Here is a 25,608-nt window from a genome sequence, read left to right on the forward strand (position 1 = left end):
TGTGGAGACACTCGCCTCCTTTTACTGCTTCTGATCGCCGAATTGTTGTGCATTATCCGAGATAGTGCTAAGATCACTTTCACGGTTTTTCCACGTGTGTGTTCGACGTCGCTATTTAAGCTTAGCCGATCATCTTGCCCAGTTGTCGAAGTTCCCGCTTTGAGTGGATGAGTTTTAAGATGAGCTAACGCCAGTTTCTCGCGCATCCAGTCTTCGACGGCATCTATCGCTTCCGTAGCGAGTACTCCTACTTCCTCTAGTGTTTACCGATCACTAGGAACATCATGTCGTCCGCAAAATCAACAGTCTACATGCCGCTTCAGCACTCCGTCGTACACAGTATTCCAAAGAGTTGGACCGATTATGAAAGTCTGTGGAACGCCCTCAGCTCCTCAGGATCCTACAAAGGTACTCAGGAACTCTCAGTCTGTGCAGCAAATCGGCGATTGCAGCCCAACTAGCACTGTTGTAGGCGTTTCAAACGTTCAGCGCGGACGGTCTCCTCGTCTCTTTTGCTTCTGCGCAGCCTCCATAGTTTCCACGATCACGTGTATATATGTGTGTGTCATTTGAACTCACACAATTTTTCTCAGATATGGCTGAACCGATTTACATAAACTTTGTTTCAAATGAAAGGTATTTCCCAATTGATGCAATTGATTTTTTAGTTGTTACGATTTCCAGTTTCGGAGTTACGGGTTGAAGAGTGTGATCACACTGCAAATTCCTATATAAACGGTATCACCATGATGTCCGAATGATGTAATGCATATTCAATTGGGTGCAGCATTACTTGGTTTTGCTAGTCTAGATCACCAATGACCAATCAAAGTAACTTTGACCCCATTGGCCATCTAGGACGGTTCATGATACCCCCGAGAAATTCGCCAAGTTCATAAGCTATCTGCGAATCCATGACCAATTTTTGCAAACTTGATTTAAAACGAAAGATATAGTAATCTATGTCATTGAATTTCATTCGGTTCTGACTTTTGGTTCCGGAGTTACCGGGTGATTAGTAAGGTCACACTGGAATTTCTCATATAATCCGATACAATCGTGAAAACTCAGCGTTTCAAAATCCATTGAAAAGATCATTAAACTACTTCGTTTCGCGAGTCGAGAACACTGATGGCCAATTAAACATTCCTTGAAATATTTCCGGGCATATTTCTTTCAATCCAGGTCTCAAATGGAAGGTATACACCCTTATTCTTGTTTACGACGAACGCGAGATTCGTTCGAAAGTGGTTTGTATTCCCGTTTACGACAGCAAAATCGAACAGGATTACTATTCGTACGAATCGCTTTCGAACGAATCTCGCATTCGTCGTTAACAAGAATAAGGGTGATAATGTGCAGCTGGGTATTGCAACGCCCCTCCCTAACCCTTTCGGTGCGGCATCAATGATTTGGTGTCGATTGAATGCAATGCACGTCACGGTTTGATGCTAGCAGAAGGGGAAAGAATGAGCGCATGATCGTTCTATGCGATGATTTGTGAAAAATTGTTTGCCGGTGTTGGCGGTGAAACATGAAGTGTTATGTTCTATCAGTGACCATGGAAAGCCCAACTCCTAGCAACAGAAGGCAAAGGATTCTTCACATTTCATTTCGATCATGTTCATATGAGCCTGCATAGTTCTTATTTTCCGTTCTAAATTTATAACTGATTCGCTCTAGAATACCTATCCGTCTTTCAATTGTATTGCTTTCGTTTCTCTTAGCCTTAAATTTTCCGAAAATAGCCAACGAAATCGATACAGTAGAATCTTGCGGTAATTAAAACATAGTAACATAAATGAGAAATGCACAATTGCACCACTAGGCGGATTAGAATAGGTTTTTATTGTGGGAATAGTCCATCTAAAGGACTCGACCTAGGTGCTATGACCGTGGGTGGTTTACCGTGATTGCATGTTCACTTTTGCAACTAGGCTTGTATTACCACGAGGGAGACGAGCGTTTGTATTTAGTATTGTATATTGTTGTATTTAATCGCGTGAGCATTTGCATGTCTCGTTTACTAGCGTGTACGTAACTTCGCATGTATAAATTCGTTTGTATAGCCGTGTGATGGTTTGAAAATTCGTGCGAATTTGTGCATGTTCGCGCGTCCATAATTCTAACGTACAATTTTTTAAAGTGGTCCAATTTAAGGTATACATCTAAGCTACTAAGACCGATAGTTGGGGCTTCTGGGCGTGGGTGATTTATGGGGAGAATAGGCGTTTGAATGTTCGCACTTAATACCGCGTTCATAAATTCTTAATGGCGTTTTTGCTTGAACCCGAAACTAAGTCAGGTTCTAACTCCAACCACTGTCAGTTCATACATTTTGACAGCAGTTACGGTTAGAAACTGACTCAGTTTCACTTCAACAAAAACGATATAAGTGCCAACACGTTGACCTAATCACCGAGGAGTTTTTAGGTTTAAGTGAAAGAAAGTCTCCACGCAAAACCCGAGCCTAATAATCCACCCGCCAACAATTGAATACACACCCCCACGCCAAAGTGCCCCAGAAATGCATTTGCATGCGCTGAAACCTGGTACCATCCTGAAGAACATTCTTCCCCTGAAAAGCGCTCCGCGCCGTTGGGCTACCAAAGATCATCTGGTCTATTGTGATCTTTGGAAGTCCTGGCTTGGAAAAGTTTAACCTTTTGTCAGTCGCGCTGGTGTACTGAGTGCATGACTTCCGGAGATCTAAAGAGTCCCACTAGCAGGACCCATCAAAGCCCAGGGTCCTTAAGCCTAAGTGTTATTCGCCCAAAAATAAATAATTTCTTTGTCTATGATGGGGTTTTAAGGTGCCTGAACTGAAGGATGATGAGGACAGAGTATCACTAGAATACCTATCAGATTTCAGTGGAAGCCCGTATTTCAAGCAATCTGGGACGGTGGTAGTTTCACGAGTTCTTGAGTAACGTAAGAAACCGCGGTGAAAAGATACTGCTCCTGGTGGTCCTAGCAGATCTTTCCCTTAAAACCGGTCGTGTATGGTGGTAGTTCGCATTGTACGTCGTGTATTTTTAATTTAATCTCTGTAGTTACGGATTCTCGGCGATCCCGCAGTACCCGGGAACCTATCAGATGCATGTGAGAGGGTCACACCAGCTTTCGATTTCCTAGACACATGGATGAGTCGAGCTCTCCTGAGGTTAGTGCAGATATTATGGAACATGTATCTGTCAAAATGGCAACTGGTACGTCTTTGGGTTTTCTCATCAAAGCTAGGCTTCGGCGAAGAGGAGGGAACATGTGGTGCTAAGCGAATGGCGAAATCGGCACCAGATCCGCTCACTACCGTCCAAACTTCTTGGTCCAACTTGGAGCTGTCGGTAAACAACTGCACGTGGTTGTAGAACTTATTCTCGATCAGATTACGAGGAAACAAATGACCCCACCTTAACATGGCTACTACTAACGCCAATCGGCAGAGAAGGACACGGGCTTATACGCAAGCACGCTCTGCCAGTGGGCTAGATAAGAGACAGAACGCGAGCCGTATTGCGTTGTTGAGCAGAGATATTCCCTAGACGTTCAAGGTTCCGACAAGGCATGTCCAGTTCGTAGTACAAACGGCTCAGAACTATAGTTTGACTTAACAAAGTCATGGGTTTCATCAGAAACCGACACTAACTTATTTGTCGGTATAGATTAGCGCCGGCTTGACGCTAAATCCTTAAAACGGAACGGTCAAAACGCACCCATGACTTTGTTAAGTTAGGATTTGTGCCTTTCACCTACAAAGAGGTGTTTCACCAAAAATTTTCGCCCAAGATTTCTCCTTAGGGGGAAATATAGCATAGTATAGTTTGACTTCTCATGAGAATGAGCCTTGGGTGTTGGAAGCAGGCCGTTCAGAGGAGTTTTGTCAGCTTTTGAAATTTCTTTTGAATTGTAGAAAATATGAATGAACGTTGTTTTTCTATCCAGAATGATCCGGAATTCCTTACGGAAAGGTATTATGGAGTCGCTCAGACGCTCAGCTGCCTGTTGTGTTCGGTCTCCATACATAAAAAGGCACAAAAAAGGTCAAGAAAGGGTTAATTTTACGGGAAATGGTTCAAGAAACATTGCATTCCAGTATATTATGATATAGGTAATGATGTACAATCCGCGAAAACAGTAATAATTTCATTTATTACATTCCGGTATAAAGAAGTAACAAACGTGAAATATTGTGCTAGCTAGAGGCGATATTTTGATGTACAGTCTGTACAACATCTCCTAAAATATGTTCAACCTTAGTTCCTTCTATTGGTTTTGCTCCCTTTCGCATCGGTAGCACCTCGAGAAGTGTATCCTGCCATTTTCTTCCGAGTTGAATTTTCATCAGGATTTCAAAAACTGTAAAAAAAGAAAAAGTTCATAATTCATGTAAAATTATTCAATCGAAAACTAATCTACCCTGATTGATAGTCAGTATTGTTCTTGTCTTTATCACAACATGCTCACTCAGTGGTAACCGAGCATGCTTGATTCCCATTTCGCTGGCTAGCGTGTGACAGTGCCCTTTATGCTGATTGTGATCTACCAAACCTCCAATAACGTACACGTGATCCTTTTCCAGCTCAGACAAAACGTTATCCGATTCGCTAGTTAAATAAACTAATTTTTGTTTATCAAACATGTTCAAAAATGAATCCGCACTGAACCTAACATCCCAATGCTGATAGCCATCGTTTCGTTTGAGATGCCTTTCGATGGCACCTCCCTCTTTAATACCAGTAAAATGCAGCGGGATAGGTTTCTCCGATCTACGGTTCATAGTGTAGATCCTGAGCAGTTGTTTCACACACTTTGCCACATCCTTGTCGATCATCATCCCGTCGAAGCTGAGATCCACGACGATCGTAATGTCCGATTTGCTATAGTCAACTTTGTTTCGTTTCAGTTCCTTTCTGCTGGGACCGTTCCGTATTGGTTGTCCGGTCTCTATCGCTTCCAGCTTTCGTTGTTTCATTTTTTCCTTCTCCTTGAGCCGTTTATCCTTTTTCTTAACTTCCCATTGCTGTAGTTTGAGCAGCTTTTTACGCTGCCGTTTGGACATGGGACCTTCCTCCAGGGATGTCGTCGTGGCATCTGTGGTTTGAGCTGGTTCTGGACTGGAAACTGGTTTACTCACAATAGTAACACTGTTTGATTCGACATTCATCTTGACTGGTTTTTAATCTCTAATGAATGAATTCCACCACATGCTATATCCACAACAGAAGTTTGTTTTTATTTCAAACCTTTTAAATCAAGAGTACTTATTCAAAAGGTCCTAAGTGACATTGAGCTCGAACTGAGAAAAACGATGCTGAAGTTTCAGGGACCTAAAACAAATCCTTATTAGAGAACAAATATGCGTTTTGATGAAACAATTATGCCAATATAGTCTATGGACTATGCTCTTTAGGTAAATAATACTAAAAACATGAAATATTTAGTGCTAATGTAGTTTTTAAGTGCTTTAAAATGATGCGTCCTTTTGAAAATTATAGGACCTTTCACATAGGTCTTTTTTTCGGGCCTAAGAATCATACGACGCTGCACATAAGGCTTTTTTCAGCAAAGGTAGCTCTTACGACGGATATTGAATATCTTCAAAGTTTTCGAGAAAATGAGCACCGGAATACGAATGTTCTTCATTACTATGGTAAATAGTTGCACTGGATTTAACAGAAGCCTTGCAGAAAAAAAATTGCTCGAAACTTTAGTTTATATTAACAAACCATTGGCTGGAAGTGGTTAAAACCAACGAATGGCATGTTACTTTAGATTAACTAAGCTTTCCAATTATAATTTATTATACTTACTAAATTCAACTTCGAAAATAAGTCGCATTAACAGAAGAAAATTTCTTTTATTTTGATGCTTAGGACGTTTTTACTAGGTACCTATGTGCAGTGGGGAAAACATAGAATGAAATGAATCTTGCGTCGTTTTTGCATGGCGCCTATGAACAGTTGCAGAGGTTTTGAAATATTTCGCGCATAGGTCCTTTCATTTTAAAAGGTCTCAAGTGCAAAATTTCAAAATATGATCATGAAAACTTTACGACTTTTTATATAATGCTTGTTATTTTGATAAATACTGGGTATAATGAATCCTAGTTTTCGGTATTCGTTAGCTATGTTGTAATCACATGCTGTGCTGCAAATAACTCAGTTTGTTTACATTTGTCACTAAGGACCATTTGAATCAGCACTTAATAACAAGTTCATACACGGTTAAATAAAACAACCTGCAGAAAAGTTCTTTTAACTCAATAGTAATTCTTCAAAAGGGCTAATGAGACTTTTGTAAACAAACTTATTTCGCTCATTTTTCCGCTACCGAGTTGAATTTTATGAAAAATACACACGAATCAACATCTTTACCCTTGGTAGAATCAATTTCAAATGTTTTCTGTGCTGAAATGATAACAAATTAAGAGAAATCAGCAAAACAAAAGTTTGTTTACAAATCTTATTAGCCCTATTCAAATGTTGATATGGAACTTACTTTTGAGTTGTGCGTCGCTTTCGCACTTATTAGTGTTGTCAAAAACAAAACGAGAGGTTCGACTCAGTCGTGGTCTTCCGTGGAGGAAGGTACTTTTGAGTTGTTTGGAGTGAACTCAAAATTAGGTAAATTCAACTTAAATTTGAGTATAAAAAACCTATCCATGAGTTGTAATTTTTGCCGTGGTTAACAGTTATGTGCCCAACAAAAAAAAAACACCTTTAACAGGCCAACGTGGGTACCCGGGTACCCACAATTTGAAATGCTCATAACTATGGTCCTTCATCCGATTTGGACACTTTTAGATGTTTTGGATTCAGAAACTCGTCCATTTTTTGATTTTGTAAAGTTGAACCGGATGAATGGATCTGGTTCTTGGTAATCCGGATTTTCCGGGGTAATGTTCCAGTACTAGGGTATGATTTGTAAATTTTAATAATGTCCTAGCAATATTAGTATCAAAACTCTTCAAATTGTCTCGGAAGTCTGTTATTTATTGTTACGGGACCCTATGGCAATTTAAAAAATGGAATTGGAATGGAATGGCCACTCACGGACCCACGGGAACCTGCTCCGGAATGTCCGTGCCGGGGTCAAATCACCAAATGGTTCCAAAACCACGAGATACAGCCTACTGATACAATTCCAAGAATTTTGATACCCATATTGCCAGTATTCTATTGAAGTTCACAAATAGTATCCCAGTACTGGAACCTGCTTCCGGAAATCCGGATTCCCGGAAACCGAATAAAGTAACCCGATTCATTTTTACCACGTCCAAAAGCGGATGAGTTCCTGAATCCAAAACACCCAAAAACATCAAAATCGGTTGGAAATTACCTTAGTTATTGATATTTCAGTTTTGTGGGTACCCGGGTACCCACGTCGGCCTGTTACGTAGTAAAAAAATTCAGGAGCCCCTCCTAACTCCCTCCCTTACTATATAAACAATATTATTAACCCAAAAGCTTGACTTAGTGAAGTTCTAAGATGTCGCAAAGTTTTGATTTCCAGCTATGGATAAAACATGGGAATTTTATTAATTGAAACCTAAAAAGGTACCCGGGTACCGCGTCGGATACACAACGGTTAAATGGAAACTACCTTCAACACGGTTTACCTAATTTTAAGTTCCCCCACGATACCACGAGATTGAGTCAAAGGAACTCAATTTTAGGTAGTTTTTTGTTTCCGTGTATATTTTCGATTTTTTCTACTGTGTACACGCAACCGTAAAATAACCTACAGAATAAGTTCTTTTAACTTAAATTTAGGTACTTTTGAGCTGTGAATCGCTTTTGCACTTATTAGTGTTGTCAAAAACAAAACGAGAGATTCGACTCAGTCGAGGTCTTCCGTGCAGTAAGGTACTTTTGAGTTGTTTGGGGTATACTCAAAATTAGGTAAATTCAACTTAAATTTAAGTAAATTAAACTTAAGGTTGAGTTATTATTTTTGCCGTAGTTAAATGGAAACTACCTTCAACACGGTTTACCTAATTTTACATTCCTGCACGATACCAAGAGATTGAGTCAAAAGTACTGAATTTTAGGTAGTTTTTCGGTGGCGTGTAGAACTAGTGCTGTCATAGACAGCGTTGCCAAATTTGCAGAAAAATCTGCATAACCAAACATTGATTTACAAACATTTTGTCGTGACTAACGACTTACCTTTCAATATAGGGGCCCCTTTTCAAAATTTCGGAAGAAAAATGATGTAAGATTTTGAACGCTTATATCTTTTGTTGTACTGAATGGATTTAATCAATTTCTTCGGCATTTTGTCGAAAATATTTGTACCAATGTTGTATTAAATTTTGGAATATGTAGGACATTCATTATCAACGGAAACATAGTGTTTTGAATAATCTTTCGAAAACGACTCGGAAAAGTGAAAATTTTCAGCCCATCCCGCACACAGCCGTCAATATTGTGCAGCAACCGAACAATAAAATAATGAAAAGTTTATATATAGGTCCACTACATGTTTGTTCCTATGATTATTCGTATTGGGTTGCTTGAAGAGAGCAGTTGGTGGGGGAAAGCCGGCATATTAGTTTTGGTTATGCCATTAGAAGCCGGACGGAAAGGAAAGGCCCATGCACGCCACGAGAACGAGCGAGAAAGCGATAGTAGTGAATATTAGCGAAAGCGTTACGTACAATTTGAACCTTAATAACTTTTCTTCTACTAAACGGATTGCCAATCTTGTTTCATAAATCGGAAGGAAAACGTTCAACGCTTTCTACCGATACGTTGTTTGCTATATAAAATTTGTTTAAATAGTTCAAAAACTACTTTAAATGAGAATCAACATTAATGATAAAACCTATAAATAGGGGTGTCGCAGCTTTTCTCAAAGCCAGACGTGTGTAAGACGCAGTGCATAACAGACGTGCGTGGTCGTGAGAAGCTGCATCGGACGACCAATCAAATTGGCTGCCACCGGAGAGAGGAAAAACGGTGGTGGCGGTGAGAAGGCCAAAAAGCCAAAGGCTAAGAAACGCAGTCACTGAAAAGGCGGTAGTAACTGCCACTAAAAATGCTACCAAAACATCGAAGGCTGCAAAGCGTACTCATTCGGTGTGAGCTACGAAAGGGGAAAGATCGTATGGATGTACGCAGTAAAAACAATCGTCGGCAAGGTTTGAATTGTTTCAAAAGATTCCCGTCTTGTATCAACATAGTTATCTACAAACCGTCCTTATTAGGACGAATGCAAAATGGAAAAAGAATTTAATTAGAAAGTTTCTTTTATTAACCAGTATTAAGTTTGCGCTTGGTAATTCTGTACTTTTACCAGTGAATCATGAGAAAATGTTTTTCTAATCTACAAACTCGAAGGTTTTTGCAAATCCTTCCAAGAAAATCAGTGAATGTGGCAACTCTGCCACTAAGCGAAAGCTACACCAAAACGAATGATGAAAATATTTTCATTTATCGAACAAAAGGACGGCCTTCCATCTGCATTGTAAAGTCTATAAATAGGAACACCATGATGAAAACTGTGCTCATTCGGTGTGAGCTGCGAAAGGGGAAAGATGTATGTACGCAGTAAAAACAATCGTCGGCAAGGTTTGAATTGTTTTAAAAGATTCCCGTCTTGTATCAACATAGACAAACCGTCCTTATCAGGACGAAGGCAAAATGGAAAAAGAATTTAATTAGAAAGTTTCTTTTATTAACCAGTATTAAGTTTGCGCTTGGTAATTCTGTACTTTTACCAGTGAATCATGAGAAAATGTTTTTCTAATCTACAAATCCGAAGGTTTTTGCAAATCCTTCCAAGAAAATCAGTGAATGTGGCAACTCTGCTACTAAGCGAAAGCTACACCAAAACGAATGATGAAAATATTTTCATTTATCGAACAAAAGGACGGCCTTCCATCTGCATTGTAAAGTCAATAAATAGGAACACCATGATGAAAACCGTGCTCATTCGGTGTGAGCTGCGAAAGGGGAAAGATGTATGTACGCAGTAAAAACAATCGTCGGCAAGGTTTGAATTGTTTTAAAAGATTCCCGTCTTGTATCAACATAGACAAACATAGAATTTAATTAGAAAGTTTCTTTTATTAACTAGTATTAAGTTTGCGCTTGGTAATTCTGTACTTTTACCAGTGAATCATGAGAAAATGTTTTTCTAATCTACAAACTCGAAGGTTTTTGCAAATCCTTCCAAGAAAATCAGTGAATGTGGCAACTCTGCTACTAAGCGAAAGCTACACCAAAACGAATGATGAAAATATTTTCATTTATCGAACAAAAGGACGGCCTTCCATCTGCATTGTAAAGTCTATAAATAGGAACACCATGATGAAAACTGTGCTCATTCGGTGTGAGCTGCGAAAGGGGAAAGATGTATGTACTAGGGTGGGGCAAAATGATCGTTTTTTCAGCACAGCACTTTTTTGGTTCCATTTGGGGCCCCAAACAACTGTGCAAAATTTGGGGTCGATTGGATTTGACCCGGCGTAGCGCATTGCGTTTGAAATTTGTATGGAAATTAGTATGGGAAAACCTACTTTTTTGCATTTTCAATTTTACAGACTATAATTCTTTCTGCAGTATACCAACAATTAGATAGAAGTGTAATCCAGGATATGCTGAACAACTTTGCAGAAGGATGCATGGTGCTAGAATGTCTCTACAACAAGTTATAGCTGTTCAAAGTTCGATAGATCGAATTAATTGCCAAAAATCTTTTTTTTTGCCAACACTGCGGGTGTACCAATGACTTTTCATATAGCACACCAAATTAACATCATATACATTAGATTTACCACATTAATATATTTGGATGAATTAATCATAAGCCTTAGCTCAATTTCATGGACATAGGTAGTTTCGCAATAGGGCGCAGTGAGGGGAGAGGGAGGTAGACTTTTAAATATGGAAATTTCAACTGAAATAACGGAAATCTTATTGAATTGGAATGTTCAGAAGAATTATTTTATAATATTTACACAATTCACAAGAGCCCCAGTTCAACAGCAATTTTTACTTCAGGTGATCGAACAACATCGAAAAGAGCATCCTATCAAATCATAGTGCGTGTTAAACTGAAATATAATCAATGCATTCCTCTGACATATCAACTCGACATCAGTTGATTCAGTCTACAACTTAACTTCAATTGATATAGTCAATGTCAAGTCAATGCAGAGGTATACAGTATGTTTTGTTTCATCGTTATTATTATGCATAGGACATTGTGCAAATGTTTTAAAATAATACATCTTAACATTTCAACTCGACAAGATTTCAGATATTTCAGTTAGAATTTCTATATGTTGAATCCCCCCCCCCCCCCCCCCCCCCTCTCCCCTCACTACGCCCTATTGCGAAACTACCTGCGCCCATGAAATTGAGCTACGGCTTTTGAATAATTCATCCAAACATACCGATATGGTAAATCTAAAGTATATGATTTTATTTGGGTATGCTATATGAAAAGTCATTGGTACACCCGCAGTGTTGGCAAAAAAAAGATTTTTGGCAATTAATTCGATCTATCGAACTTTGAACAGCTATAACTTGTTGTAGAGACATTCTAGCACCATGCATCCTTCTGCAAAGTTGTTCAGCATATCCTGGGTTACACTTCTATCTAATTGTTGGTATACTGCAGGAAGAATTGTAGTCTGTAAAATTGAAAATGCAAAAAAGTAGGTTTTCCCATACTAATTTCCATACAAATTTCAAACGCAATGCGCTACGCCGGGTCAAATCCAATCGACCCCAAATTTTGCACAGTTGTTTGGGGCCCCAAATGGAACCAAAAAAGTGCTGTGCTCGGTTTATGAGGTTATGATTACGTTTTTCCATATAACAATGCCCCACCCTAGTATGTACGCAGTAAAAACAATCGTCGGCAAGGTTTGAATTGTTTTAAAAGATTCCCGTCTTGTATCAACATAGACAAACCGTCCTTATCAGGACGAAGGCAAAATGGAAAAAGAATTTAATTAGAAAGTTTCTTTTATTAACCAGTATTAAGTTTGCGCTTGGTAATTCTGTACTTTTACCAGTGAATCATGAGAAAATGTTTTTCTAATCTACAAATCCGAAGGTTTTTGCAAATCCTTCCAAGAAAATCAGTGAATGTGGCAACTGCCACTAAGCGAAAGCTACACCAAAACGAATGATGAAAACATTTTCATTTATCGAACAAAAGGACGGCCTTCCATCTGCATTGTAAAGTCTATAAATAGGAACACCATGATGAAAACTGTGCTCATTCGGTGTGAGCTGCGAAAGGGGAAAGATGTATGTACGCAGTAAAAACAATCGTCGGCAAGGTTTAAATTGTTTTAAAAGATTCCCGTCTTGTATCAACATAGACAAACATAGAATTTAATTAGAAAGTTTCTTTTATTAACTAGTATTAAGTTTGCGCTTGGTAATTCTGTACTTTTACCTGTGAATCGTAAGAAAATGTTTTTCTAATCTACAAACCCGAAGGTTTTTGCAAATCCTTCCAAGAAAATCAGTGAATGTGGCAACTCTTCCACTAAGCGAAAGCTACACCAAAACGAATGATGAAAATATTTTCATTTATCGAACAAAAGGACGGCCTTCCATCTGCATTGTAAAGTCTATAAATAGGAACACCTTGATGCGAAGCGTACTCATTCGGAGTGAGCTGCGAAAGGGGAAAGATGTATGTACGCAGTAAAAACAATCGTCGGTAAGGTTTTAATTGTTTTAAAAGATTCCCGTCTTGTATCAACATAGTTATCTACAAACCGTCCTTATTAGGACGAATGTAAATTGGAAAAAGAATTTAATTAGAAAGTTTCTTTTATTAACTAGTATTAAGTTTGCGCTTGGTAATTCTGTACTTTTACCAGTGAATCATAAGAAAATGTTTTTCTAATCTACAAACTCGAAGGTTTTTGCAAATCCTTCCAAGAAAATCAGTGAATGTCGCAACTCTGCCACTAAGCGAAAGCTACACCAAAACGAATGATGAAAAGATGGGTTGGTGATGTATATGACATAACAGGGGTGTCGTGACCACACTTCGAAGTTATTTCAAATCTTGCAAAGCATAAATTGACATAATTTCAATGATTGTTCCTTTATGAATGAAATGACAAATTTTCAGGTCAACGCGGCAATAACTTTGCAATTTATAGAACAATTTTATATTTTTAGTTATCATATATTAACTGTCATCTCTTCCAAACAACTTAACCCTCTGCTGCCAACCCCGTGGTTTTGCAGGGTTAAGGAGAATCATTGTAAAATGTCCAATACATGATTTTATGTTGTTACCTCCACTAAAACCACTTCAGAACACTCCCACCTGTCATACATGCACATTGTCTGCTTGTTGAAATCATTATATGAAATTATTGACCTGTATTCAATGCGGAGAACTCGGTAATAAAATTGTTTTGCTGAATATACCAACGAACGGGATCCCCAGGAAAATTTCGCTGAGCCCGGTGAATCGAACTTAATGCGTAAAATTTAGCCATTTGAAAGAGATACAAGCAGAATTTTAAGAATATGATCATCGCGGTTATGTCCCGGACATTACCCGCTCCTAGTTTTTTGCTAAGTGTGTTCATTTCTGTACGAAAAAGATTCCGATGGTTGTTTCGAGAGATTTTAACATTGATATTTCAAAGCAAGAAAATTGTTCATTTCATGAATGAATGTCTCAACCAGCTTAGAATCCAGCGCATCCCCTATCAACGCAGACGCCAACAATAAAGGTTCTTTTCAAAACCACCATAATTATTATAAAGAATAACTTGAAACATTCCCACATATTTCATTGAGTATCATTCGATTTGAATTACAAGTCAAACGAGTAGTCACGACACTCCGGTTATGTCCTAGACATTACCCACCCATCTTTTTTGGTCCACGAAACAACCTATATATTTCCGGAGAAAATCATGGTTAATCGCGTCGCGGAAAACAAGAAACGCTTCATCAGCGGAACGCGAAGCTTATCTCTGTAGCGGACCCTATACGGGGCAAGAATATTGTCAATAAAAATATTGTCAAGACTGCTCCAATACGTCAATCGAATTAGCGGACCCTACACGAGACAAATATTGTCAATAAATATATTGACAAGACTGCTTCAATCCATCAATCCCATTTAAATTCTACAGAATCAATATTTTCAAGATGACCTTACACCATCAATATATTGATCAATATATGATTTAATGTCAATATTTCTGCTCGTGTAGGGTCGCTTTTTAGCGGACCCTACACGTGCAGAAATATTGACAATAAATCGATAATTGATCAATATATTGATCGTGTAAGGATATCTTCAAATATTGATTATGTAGAAATCAAATGGGATTGACGGATTGAAGCAGTTTTGTCAATATTTTTATTGTCAATATTCTTGTCTCGTGTAGGGTCCGCTTGATTTCTACATGATCAATATTTTCAAGATGCCCTTACACGATCAATATATTGATCAATAATCGATTTATTGACAATATTTCACATGACACAAATACTGCAAAATAACAAACAATAACGGCAAAAGCAAATAGGATTGTTTTCAACCAAGAAAATGCATTAGTGTGCGTGAGACCGGCCGACACCAGCTCAATGGTTGATATACGACTTTGAACTACCGGGCCTCCTCGACTTATACGTGTTTAAATTTCAAGTGGTAATTTTTACTCAATTTAAATCAAAATCGTTTCAAACTTTAATAAGTGTCGTATTGTTTTAATTTTAAAATGAAAAAATGCGAGCGTTTTTCTGTCGTCCTACAAAAGTTGGAAATGGTGGTTATACTAGAGGCAGATCACTTGTTATCCATTTTTCGAAAATCAGCTAAATTAAATGTATTTCTTTCTATCAAAATAAAAATCCATGATGTATTTTTGCGTTATGTACAATGTATTTAGCGTTACGTATAAGACGTTAAAACCCTACAAACAACTAGCCCTATATTCAACAAAACGTCAAATGAAGTGGATCAGCGAAGGACGTTTGTTGAACAGACTTTTCTGCGAGGGAGTGCAAAGTAGGTGCGAAAATGGAACTGACATGCATTTTTTCTAATTTGATGCAAATTTGTTATACAAACATTCCTAGAGTGATCCGCCCCTAGTGGTTATACGACTTTGAATATCCACTCTTCCATTGTAAATTTACTAGAGGAATGCTGCGTCGAACAATGTAAGAACAGTACCTAACAGAGGTGGGTAAGAAAACCAACCGGTACGTACAGTCACTGGTATGGTGCTCAAAGTCTCAACACGTGTAAACGAGCGATCCACATCGTGTGCGGTTTTGATTTCGTTCACACGGTAAACGAAATGACAACCTCGACCGAGTGTCGGTTTTGAAAACCAAACCGAGTCACTCAGCACCGTTTACATGTGTGCACGATTTTCAACTGGTGTTAATGTATTCTAAACAGCGGTATCGGTTCGGCTTTAGAAAACCGAACCTGTTTTTTTTCTGTACGCGGTGCTTCGGTTGAAAGAAGAGGCAGTAAATTCATGTGCAGTGCTGCCGAATAAACAACTGAATTGAATAAGGTTAGTTGTTGAGAGTCGATGGGGCAATCTCGAAATGTTAGGTTCTGGGCGATTGTTAACGTTTCACAATTGATGTTCTTTACCATATTAAAAACCAAGAAACGGACACGAAATTCAAAATGGCTACCTTTCTTGGCGAATAATCGTATGAAACCGATAAATGTAGATATGTTTGATTCGGGAAAGTCGTTGATGCTAATGTAACAATGTTGAAATTGAAATTAATGACTTCAAAGAAATCAATAAAAACAATGAAATCAATACAATACATGAAATCAATGCGATCAATGCAATCAATCAAATCTATCAAATCATTGAAATTAATGCAATCAATACAATCAATTAAATCCACGAAAACAATGAAAGCTATGAAATCAATCAAATTGAAAACAATCAATCAAATCAATCAAATCAATCAAATCAATCAAATCAACCATATCAATCAAATCAATCAAATCAATCAAATCAATCAAATCAATCAAATCAATCAAATCAATCAAATCAATCAAATCAATCAAATCAATCAAATCAATCAAATCAATCAAATCAATCAAATCAATCAAATCAATCAAATCAATCAAATCAATCAAATCAATCAAATCAATCAAATCAATCAAATCAATCAATCAAATCAAATCAATCAAATCAATCAAATTAATCAAATCAATCAAATCAATCAAATCAATCAAATCAATCAAATCAATCAAATCACTCAAATCACTCAAATCACTCAAATCACTCAAATCAATCAAATCAATCAAATCAATCAAATCAATCAAATCAATCAAATCAATCAAATCAATCAAATCAATCAAATCAATCAAATCAATCAAATCAATCAAATCAATCAAATCAATCAAATCAATCAAATCAATCAAATCAATCAAATCAATCAAATCACTCAAATCACTCAAATCAATCAAATCAATCAAATCAATCAAATCAATCAAATCAATCAAATCAATCAAATCAATCAAATCAATCAAATCAATCAAATCAATCAAATCAATCAAATTAATCAAATCAATCAAATCAATCAAATCAATCAAATCAATCAAATCATTCAAATCAATCAATTTTCGATGTCTGCTGACCATATTATTTCAAATGACACCCATATTGATGGTGGTTCTCACTATTTTGTAGTAACCGGAAGTCGCCATCTTGGATTCCACATGACGCCAATGGTCAATTTTCGGTGTCTGCTGACCATATCCTTTCAAATGACACCCATATTGATGGTGGTTCTCACTATTTTGTGGTAACCGGAAGTCGCCATCTTGGATTTTAAAATGGAGGTAATGGTCAATTTTCGGTGAATGCTGACCTATACGGATCCAAAATCTTACGATTTCTGTTCACAAGTCCGAATAAGAAATATTCTGAACACCTGTTATGAACCTATGTATTATTTTCGTACCGCATAAATGGGTTAATATTCTATACCATTCTTGCTCTGAAAATTTTGTCGAACAATTTTTGCGCTTGATGATATTTGACCCGCTTTGCCTGAAGTTTTGATAAATATACCATTTCGGATCTAAGGGAATATTTCAACCCACTTTTGCTCTGAACAAAATTTTAATCCACTCTTGCTCTCAGTCTCTCATATAAAAATAGCGAAGGCTTCCTTTTACTTTCGATTTTTGGGCAGTTCCCCATACCAAACATACCCATATTGCAAAGTTCCTGATGATAAATCATCATGAAAATGCCGTAATATTGAGTTAAGGTAAGTCATTTATTTTCTTCCAAAACGACGAGGAACATTTTTGTTGTACATGGAAGATGTCTCAGAACAATTTTTCAATTACCGAAAAAATACCTGACATTATATCTGAAATAAATATGCACTGAATTTCTAATAAAAATGCTAGCAGCACTAGCATAGCCGATAAACATCAACCCGAATACACAACCGCAACACAGCCGAAGTTTGGTTTCGGTATTCTCGTGTTTCGTTCCATACTCGTGCACCGGTAAACGAAAATCAAAACCAAACCACGGTGCTGTGTAAACGAAACTCGGTTTGGTTTTCGTGTCTCGTTGAAACACAACTAGCGGTAAGACCGCACACGATGTATAGGAAACACAAAATCGTGTGAAAATTTGGTTTACCGCACCGGTACTAAACCGGTTTTTTCCCACCTCTGGTACCTAATACCGATAAAATCTATTATTCAAGGTTTTTGTGGGGTAAATGCTATAAATCCCGTTCGGGTGGGGTGGACTCATTTTATCACACCAAAACTTCGTCCAATAGTCCCTAAATTAGGCCCTGTTCTGCTCTGTTGTTTTTCATTGAATTCCGGAATTCGTTTTATCTACTTTTACATAATGAAAGTTTTCCGTGCGAGGAATGTGAGAATGTCAAAATTTTGCAGTTGTGTTCGTGACATCTTTATATGCGAAAATGCGTGCGAAAGAAAATTTGCGTCGGTTTTCTTCGTTTCTATTCAGTAGTGTTTACTTTCCTGTCTAGTTGGAGGGTGTTGTTTCCACTCGTCCAGTGTTGTAGTTATCAAATAGCATGCAGCCGGGTGACTATTTACAGTATTTTATCTGAAATAGTAAGTAAATTGGTTATGCTACCTTGGCAGATCGTGTTTCAATGTTATTTTTAAATATTTTACTTGAAAACTCTGAATGTATCACGTCTCGTCAATCAATATCCGAGCTTTCCGATTAGCGCCATATTTGATTATTTGAATTGAATTTTTCACCTGCTCATCGAAAATTTAAAAATTGCAGCTGTTTCAACGCAAACTATGTATTAAATTTAATAATTCTACACGTATTACTGCGAGGAATCAACTGGATGTGATGGATCTTTCCGAAGCAATGAAAATTGCGCTGGCCAAAAGCCATTCTGCACAAGCCGCCGCCCAGGCTGCGGCTGCCGCAGGCAATAGTGGTAATGTCTCCGGTGCTCATGGTAATTCTGGAGATCAATCCGGTGCTGGATATGTCACCGAGAAGCTGTACATGCTTCTCCAGTTGTATCTACAAAATAAGGGTTGGAGTCCATCGGTGGAACTTTTACAATGCTTCGCCGAGTTGAAAGATACACCGGTTCTTCCAAGTGCAGCTTACTTGCAAGTATTGGCAAGTCGTGTAGCGCTCGATGCTCAAGGAAGATTAGTGCTTCGAGAGTCCGGTAAGATTATACTTCCGTATGAACATTTTGCCAACGCAGTGATGCTGAAGCACATGTCTGGGCCACACGGTTTACACTTGAGTGTGGAAGCTACAGTACGGGCAGTTTTAGACTCGTACACAATTGGACGAGAGAATCTTGGTATGGAAAAGGAGTTCATAGTGGAAGTGGTACAATCGTGTCCCAGCCCTGCCTGTCGGTATTACAAAGGACAGATCGGAGTTGGTCCGTTTATTGAGCAATCATTCAACCCGACAAGTCATCTGAACTCGGACTATCTGGCTCATTTGCAGCAGTTGGGCCAGTCGGGTCTAGATATTGGGGCAGTTGATCCAGCAGGGAAAACATTGAATGCCCAGGTAAAAATGCCGAAGACTACAAGTCAGCAACAGCAAATAACTGCAGCAATCATACAACAGCAAAACCGTGCAATGGCTCAACAGTCTTTGGAAAAATTTGGTAGCCTAACAAATCTAGAGAAACAACGAGTTCTTCAACAATTGGATAAAAAACATTATGAAGCTGTCCAAGCTCAAGCAGCTAGTATGCCACCACAGTTGGTGCCTGCTAACAACAGTAACACTATTTCCGTTCAAACTGCTGTAGCCAACAGTCAGCAAGCAGCTGCGGCCGCGGCTACGCTGCTTCAACAACAGCAACAACAACAACAACAACAGTCTCAACCAATAGATGTTCCCCGAGTTTCTCAATCGGTTCCACTTCCACATCCAGTTACTCATTCACCGGTCCAACAGGTGACACCAACTCCATCGCAGATCGCTGCTCAATGTCAGCTTGCTCAACCACCATTGCAAACGGTCAATATGGACACCGGACATAAGCTATCCGACTATATGAGAGGTGCTGTAGATCCACTGGAAAACATGTCCACTAGCAAAGACTTACTGGCGCTGCATAACGGTGCCTGGTCTCAGGACCGTGGTGACGGACTGGCGGTGAGCCAGGATAAAATTATTCGTGCATTTAGCGAGCTCATGCGCAACATTTCCCGCATGAAGACGTTCATTCGGCCCAGCATGTGCAAGCCGTACGGGAAGCAGTCGGAAAGTTTGCAGAAAAGTGAGTAAAACGTCTGGCACTGATATTTAAATCCAGTAATACTCATTTCAAATTACAGCTCTGTTCGATACCATTCAATTGGTGCAGTCCTTGCGTAACTGTCTTCCGGCACCGCATATCCCTGTAAGCTCATGGAAGAGCGAAACTCATGCTGGTTCAAATGGTTCTGAAGCTGTCTAACCACCTGTAAGGGCACAGATCAATTGCAATTTCTAAAAGAAAAATGATTATCTTAAATAATCAGAATAATAGTAGGAATTACTATGAAAAAAATAACAAATCTTAGTGTTTTGTCGCACAACCGTTCGTCGAAATGATCAAATCTACTACATTGAAGTGGACGCTTTGAAAATGCATTTATTTAGCACATATTTTATTTGTTCCTTTGTCAGCAGTAGCTGAACTCGAAAGTTAACTATTATTTTATGAATGTGATAATTTAAAGCAGTTTAACGTACTTTTGCTACTAATGCGTACTTTATCGAATATAAGAAATAATCATGAATTTAAAAAAATCCTAAGCATCACGCATCTTATATATCTAATAGCAATTTCCTTCGGCAGTTGGTAAAGCCATTCGGCTGGGGAGTTTTTTTTTTTTATCAAAAAATGGTAATAAACTTGTGATAGAGTAACACAATTTTTAATGAAAAGCAACAAAACCGAATAGATGGTTCATGAACGCGTTTGCTTTATATTTAGGAAATGTCAAACTCACTCATCATTGTTGAGTTGAACGTAGTCGATAGGTTCAAAATTTTTCTTCCATGCTCATGAAAGTAGTTTACGTCATAATCATACAGAAGCAGCGTTTGCTCAATAAACTCGCAATTTCAAACTAAAATTTGAACATGCTTAAACGAAATATCGATATTATACATGTGCAATAAATAATATGACTTAATAATGCATTAATATTTCAAATAGATGTAGGAAAATGTCATTCTCATGTTTGTCGAATTTAATAAATTGTCGAAACATCGATTTAATGAAGATTTAGTTTTTGTTTGTATGTACACTGACAGACCCCATGGCCCCAACGACGGTGTCTGCTTAGGTAAGTTAAATTTAAGTTTAGAGAAAAAAATAGTCGTCAAGTGAAAGTCAAATGCGAAAGTAATTATGTTGAAAACTCGCTGATGTCCGGTAACAGCCCTGTGGCGACCGTTGTTGGTTCTTCTGAAAGGTGGTTATAGTGAGCAATCCAGTCTCGCAAAAAAGTAAGCCCGAGACGTATAGGGCTCGAGAGTAGTCCGTCCGGAATCTGGGAGAGTTGAAATGAATTAACTGATAACGGTTCTCGTAGTTCGGCAGTCGGAATCGGTTGTGCTATTCTGAAGATGAGCTCTAGATCTTCTTGATGCGCGATCCACAATGTATAGGGTGTGTGGTTTGCACGTTAAAGGCGTATCCAAGTTGTGATTACGTGATCTTCACGTATGGGGTTTTTTACAATAGAGAATGCATTTACGCACTGACCCAGTCCACGTGCTTAGTAGTTGCCAAGCTACCACACGGAAGTGTACTGGAGTGTCGGGCTCGACCAGGACTAAACTACCTAACGGGTAATACCGACCAAACTTTATTGGACTCCGCCATCTTTCCCCCAGGAACTACCTCCCGGCATTACTTCCGGGGGGATGGCAGTACTTATTGTACTCACTCACTCACTCACGCACGCAGACATCCAGTATGAGGCTTACTTAGGTGCTCGCTCTGTCACACCCTGACGCTCGCTCTTACACTCAATGTGAGTCTGACTTGTGTGCTCACCTCTAGCGTAGCATGCTTTTTTATAGTAAGGTTAAAAAGCTTCAAAAGCCTGGCCTGTAGCGAAGACTGCATATCAAGAAGACTGGCAACTCTTCCAGAATCTGGAGACAGTAGCAGCAACGCCATTTGCGGGTAGAGGTGGTACTTTCCATAGTGATGCACACACACACATATACACTTTAACATTAAGCTTCCTACCTTCTTCCAATAGAGGCGCTGTAACCTCTGTCGCTTTTCGTTTGTATGGGGAAAAGAAAGAGATATCAGTCTTCTTAATATGTAGTCTTCGCCTGTAGTGTATTGGCACTCTGTGGGACTCACGACTCACGTTCGTTCCTAACCACTAAAACATTCCTTACTTTTTACGCCCTTCTTCCCTACGGAACTACATCGACGTATTACTTCGTGGGGAGGGGGGTTCGTTGTGCTTTCGTCGCACCTCTTTCTTCTGCTCTATCTCGGAGCCTCGCTTGGTTCATAGGGTGGCTCGACCTATGAGCTTTGATTTAACTCTCGACTCTTCTCTTGCTTCTTGTCTCCATCTATTACGTCGCCGTTCAGTTCTCGTTCCCGTTGTGAGCCGTTTAGATGCTGATTCTCTGAGCCATTTAGCTCATGTTTCCGTGAGTCATTCAGCTCCCGGATTTATCACGACTGCTTGAATAGTGCTCAACGGTGAACTCACCCTACTCCGACCGATAGTTCCCCGGCGGAGGATTTTCCCCCGACACCGATTCCCGCTTCCTTAATCCATTTAGCTCCCAGCTTTACCGAAGTCAACTCAGATACTATCCTACTCCGACTGAGAGTTCCCCGACAATGGAATTTCTTTCGTTACCGATGTTTGTTTCGTGAGTCAATTAGCTCCCCTTTTCATCACGATTCTATCGGGTAGTCCACGGCGCCGAATCTACCCTATCGTGAATTCCCCGGCGGTAGATTGCTCCCGATACCGATGTACGTTTCTGTGAGCCATTAAACCCCCCGCTTAGTCTACTCGGTCCAGTCCCCGGCGGTGGACCTAGCCTACTCAACGGGCCAGCCAGTACGTGCTGAGGTCCATCCAGCGATTCCGGGTAGAGCGTAGTTTCCTGTTCACCGGCGCCCCAACGACCCACTTCTGGCTATTCGACGCGGTCTACTCGGTCTAATCCCTGGCGGTGGATCTAGCCTACTCACGAGCCACCTGGTAGTGTGTCGAGGTCGGTCCGGCGATTCCGATGAAGCCCTACATCCGGTTCACTGGCGCCTCGACGACCCGAGCCCGGTGCTACATAGCGTACTACTCAACTGGTCCCCGGCGGTGGACCCAGTCTACACCGTCGGTGCGTTTCCCGGCGACGGAATTTCTCCCGAAACCCGATTTGTGGTTCCACGGCGGCGTTCTAACCAATGACGTTACTTTGTTGGTCGCTTCGCCACTTCCTTTGCAGCTCGGAGAGTATACTCGTAAGCACTCTGCTGACAGCGTCCCAGATATGCTCGTCGCGGCACATCTCTTCGACGATATTGTCCACTGTTATATCAGGCATACCCCTTCGGACTTCTTCGAATCGAGGGCATTCGAAGACCACGTGTTCCGGTGTCTCTTGCACGTTCACACACTCCGGGCAAAGGGGTTACGAAGCGTGTCCAAACCGATGTAGGTAGTTCCGGAAACATCCATGCTCGGACAAAAATTGCGTCAAATGGAAGTTCACCTCTCCATGCTTCCTATATACCCAATCAGACACATTTGGGATGAGTCGGGGGGTCCACCTTCAGCGCGTGCATCGATGAGATGGATTGTCCCCCGACGCTGATCTCGACACGTTGGATTTGTTTACGGTTGCTGAGCAGCACTACATCGGTCTTGTGGTGAGCCAGCTGCAGCCTGACATTAGCCATCCGACTAAACTCCATTGGGCTCCGCCATCGTTCCTCCCAGGAACTACCTCTCGGTATTACTTCTGGGGGGATGGCTGTACTTAATGTACTCATTCACTCTCACTCACGCGTTCATACGTCCTGTATGAGGCTTACTTGGGTGCTCTCTCTATCGCACCTTGATTCATTCTCAAACACTCCACATGAGGCTGACTTTTGTGCTCACCTTACTCATTCCTTGCTAGGCTTACTTTTGTGCTCGCCTCACCCATACCATGTGAGGCTGACTTGGGTGCTCACCCTATCACCTGATTCCCTCTCAATCGTGCCACTCTATTATACCTCTGTCACTCCCCCTGGCATCCCATGTGGGACATTTTTCTTAGGCTCCACTTCTGACATACCATGCGAGGCTGACTTGTGTGCTCACCTTTTTCATTCCTTGCTAGGCTTACTTTTGTGCTAGCCTCTACCTTACCATGTGAGGCTGACTTTTGTTCTCACCTTTAACATACCGTGTTATACTGAATTGGATGCTCACCCTTTCACTCCTCTGCCACGCCATGAGGCATCGATAGCTAAGTCCCAACATACTACTTATACATTTATTTCATGGACTTGTTGACTTTTCTCGGTGAAAATGAAAACTTCAAATTTTCCCATTACTACACGTAACGTTTCGGCTTACTGCTCTTCAGCCATCGTCGGACGCCTACAAACATTTATTTAGCATTAACGTTAACATCAATTTGTTCACAAAAAATTACAAAGCTAGCATTCACAAATTAAACACAATTTACAATTAACTCACATAAACTTATATCACGCATCTCCATTCACTCTCGTTCACTCTCCACCGCTAGGCGGGCGATCACTCTTCGACTGTCTGCGTTCCTCGCTATTCAAACACTGTCGAAGCTTGGTGACCAGACCGTCGTATGTTGTGCAGAACGTTCCACATTCTCTTTGTAGGTTCACCGTTTTTTCCTCGCCGAGAATTTTGATGTGAAACATCTCTGCAGTTAGTCTGCTCTCCTGGTTTTCGATTCGTTCCAGTATCCGGGTGTTGTCGAAATCGAAGATGTGTCCTTCTTGCAATGTGTGTTGGGCTAAACCAGTTCTCGCATCTTTTTTCTTCGCGTCGTTCTTGTGTTCCGCTACTCTCGTTTCCAGCCTTCTCCCCGTTTGTCCTACATACGTTTTGCCATCGCCTGTTCCACACGGAATCGAATACACCACGTTCTTCTGTTTCCCTGGTGGGATCGGGTCTTTCAGTTTGGAGAAAATTCTGTTTTTTATTTTATCTTTTGGCTTGAAAGCAAGTTTTGTATCGTGTTTTCTCAGAATTTTCTCTAGTTTTTCACTGAGTCCCGGGACGTATGGCACAGCTACATATGCTATTTCAGCAGTCGCATCTTTATTCTGCTGTAGGCCATTATAGTGTTTATGGACCCGATCTTTCAGAATTTTGCGAACAAACCAGTAGGGGTAATGGTTTATTCGCAATATCTTTTTGGCTGTTTCGATTGCCGCTGGTCGGTTTTTACAGTCGGAGAGCTTAACTGCTCGATCTACGAGTGCAATTGCCGTGTTGCATTTATGCGAATAGGGACTCTCTGAATTGAAATCCAGATATCTACCATCCGCTTGTTTGGGTAGCCAAACTCTTTCGATGCGATCATGGTTTCTGGTTAGCATCATGTCAAGAAATCTCAATTTCCCGTTGTCCTCCTCTTCAATGGTGAACTGGAGTTTACTGTGGAAATTATTGAACGAGTCTAAGATTTCTTGAATGTGCTCCCTTTTGCCCACACAGAAGCAATCGTCTACGTACCGACGGTACATCATTAGAGGTATTTGTTTTCTCTCTAATGATGCTATGCACTTCTGTTCCAATCGCTCCATCACCACATTCGCAATGACTGGTGAGAGTGGAGAGCCCATAGGGACGCCGAAAGTTTGTGCATATATTACACCCCGATGTACGAAAAACGTCGATTCCAACACAAGCTTGACCGCCTCCATGAAACTGTGTTGATCGATGCTTGTGTGTTTCTCCACCTCTTCCCATCTCTCGTTCAAGCAGTCCAGGGCAAAATCAACAGGCACGTTCGTGTACAACGACGTCACATCCAGAGAGAAAAGAACTACATCTTCGGTGATCTGTGTTCCTGTTATTTGATCAGCGAACTCAAAACTA

The 25,608-nt window shown here is 40.0% G+C and overlaps 2 protein-coding genes across 2 annotated transcripts; one reads left to right on the forward strand and one right to left on the reverse strand.

Moving 5' to 3' along the window:
- Positions 1-4,128: 4,128 nt before the first annotated feature.
- On the reverse strand, positions 4,129-5,255 carry LOC131681008 (tRNA methyltransferase 10 homolog A). Its single transcript, XM_058961720.1, has 2 exons — positions 4,417-5,255; positions 4,129-4,356 (listed from the first exon to the last, which is right to left on the reverse strand). Exons 1-2 carry the CDS (start codon positions 5,162-5,164, stop codon positions 4,193-4,195), a joined length of 912 nt encoding a protein of 303 aa, XP_058817703.1. The 5' UTR covers positions 5,165-5,255; the 3' UTR covers positions 4,129-4,192.
- Positions 5,256-17,977: 12,722 nt separating this feature from the next.
- On the forward strand, positions 17,978-20,736 carry LOC131681015 (uncharacterized). Its single transcript, XM_058961726.1, has 3 exons — positions 17,978-18,102; positions 18,284-19,769; positions 19,828-20,736. The coding sequence occupies exons 2-3, from the start codon at positions 18,356-18,358 to the stop codon at positions 19,947-19,949; spliced, it is 1,536 nt and encodes a 511-aa protein (XP_058817709.1). The 5' UTR covers positions 17,978-18,102; positions 18,284-18,355; the 3' UTR covers positions 19,950-20,736.
- The last annotated feature ends 4,872 nt before the right edge of the window (positions 20,737-25,608 follow it).

Source organism: Topomyia yanbarensis, chromosome 1 (assembly GCF_030247195.1).
Source record: "Topomyia yanbarensis strain Yona2022 chromosome 1, ASM3024719v1, whole genome shotgun sequence".
NCBI classification, from domain to species: domain Eukaryota; kingdom Metazoa; phylum Arthropoda; class Insecta; order Diptera; family Culicidae; genus Topomyia; species Topomyia yanbarensis.

Bases quoted from the DNA above. Each gene is read 5' to 3' on its own strand.
- LOC131681008 (XM_058961720.1), bottom strand. From the start codon at position 5,164: ATGAATGTCGAATCAAACAGTGTTACTATTGTGAGTAAACCAGTTTCC. The intron at 4,357-4,416 runs GTAGATTAGTTT...CTTTTTTTACAG, and splicing joins AATACTGACTATCAATCAGG to TTTTTGAAATCCTGATGAAA.
- LOC131681015 (XM_058961726.1), top strand. From the start codon at position 18,356: ATGGATCTTTCCGAAGCAATGAAAATTGCGCTGGCCAAAAGCCATTCT. The intron at 19,770-19,827 runs GTGAGTAAAACG...TTCAAATTACAG, and splicing joins GTCGGAAAGTTTGCAGAAAA to CTCTGTTCGATACCATTCAA.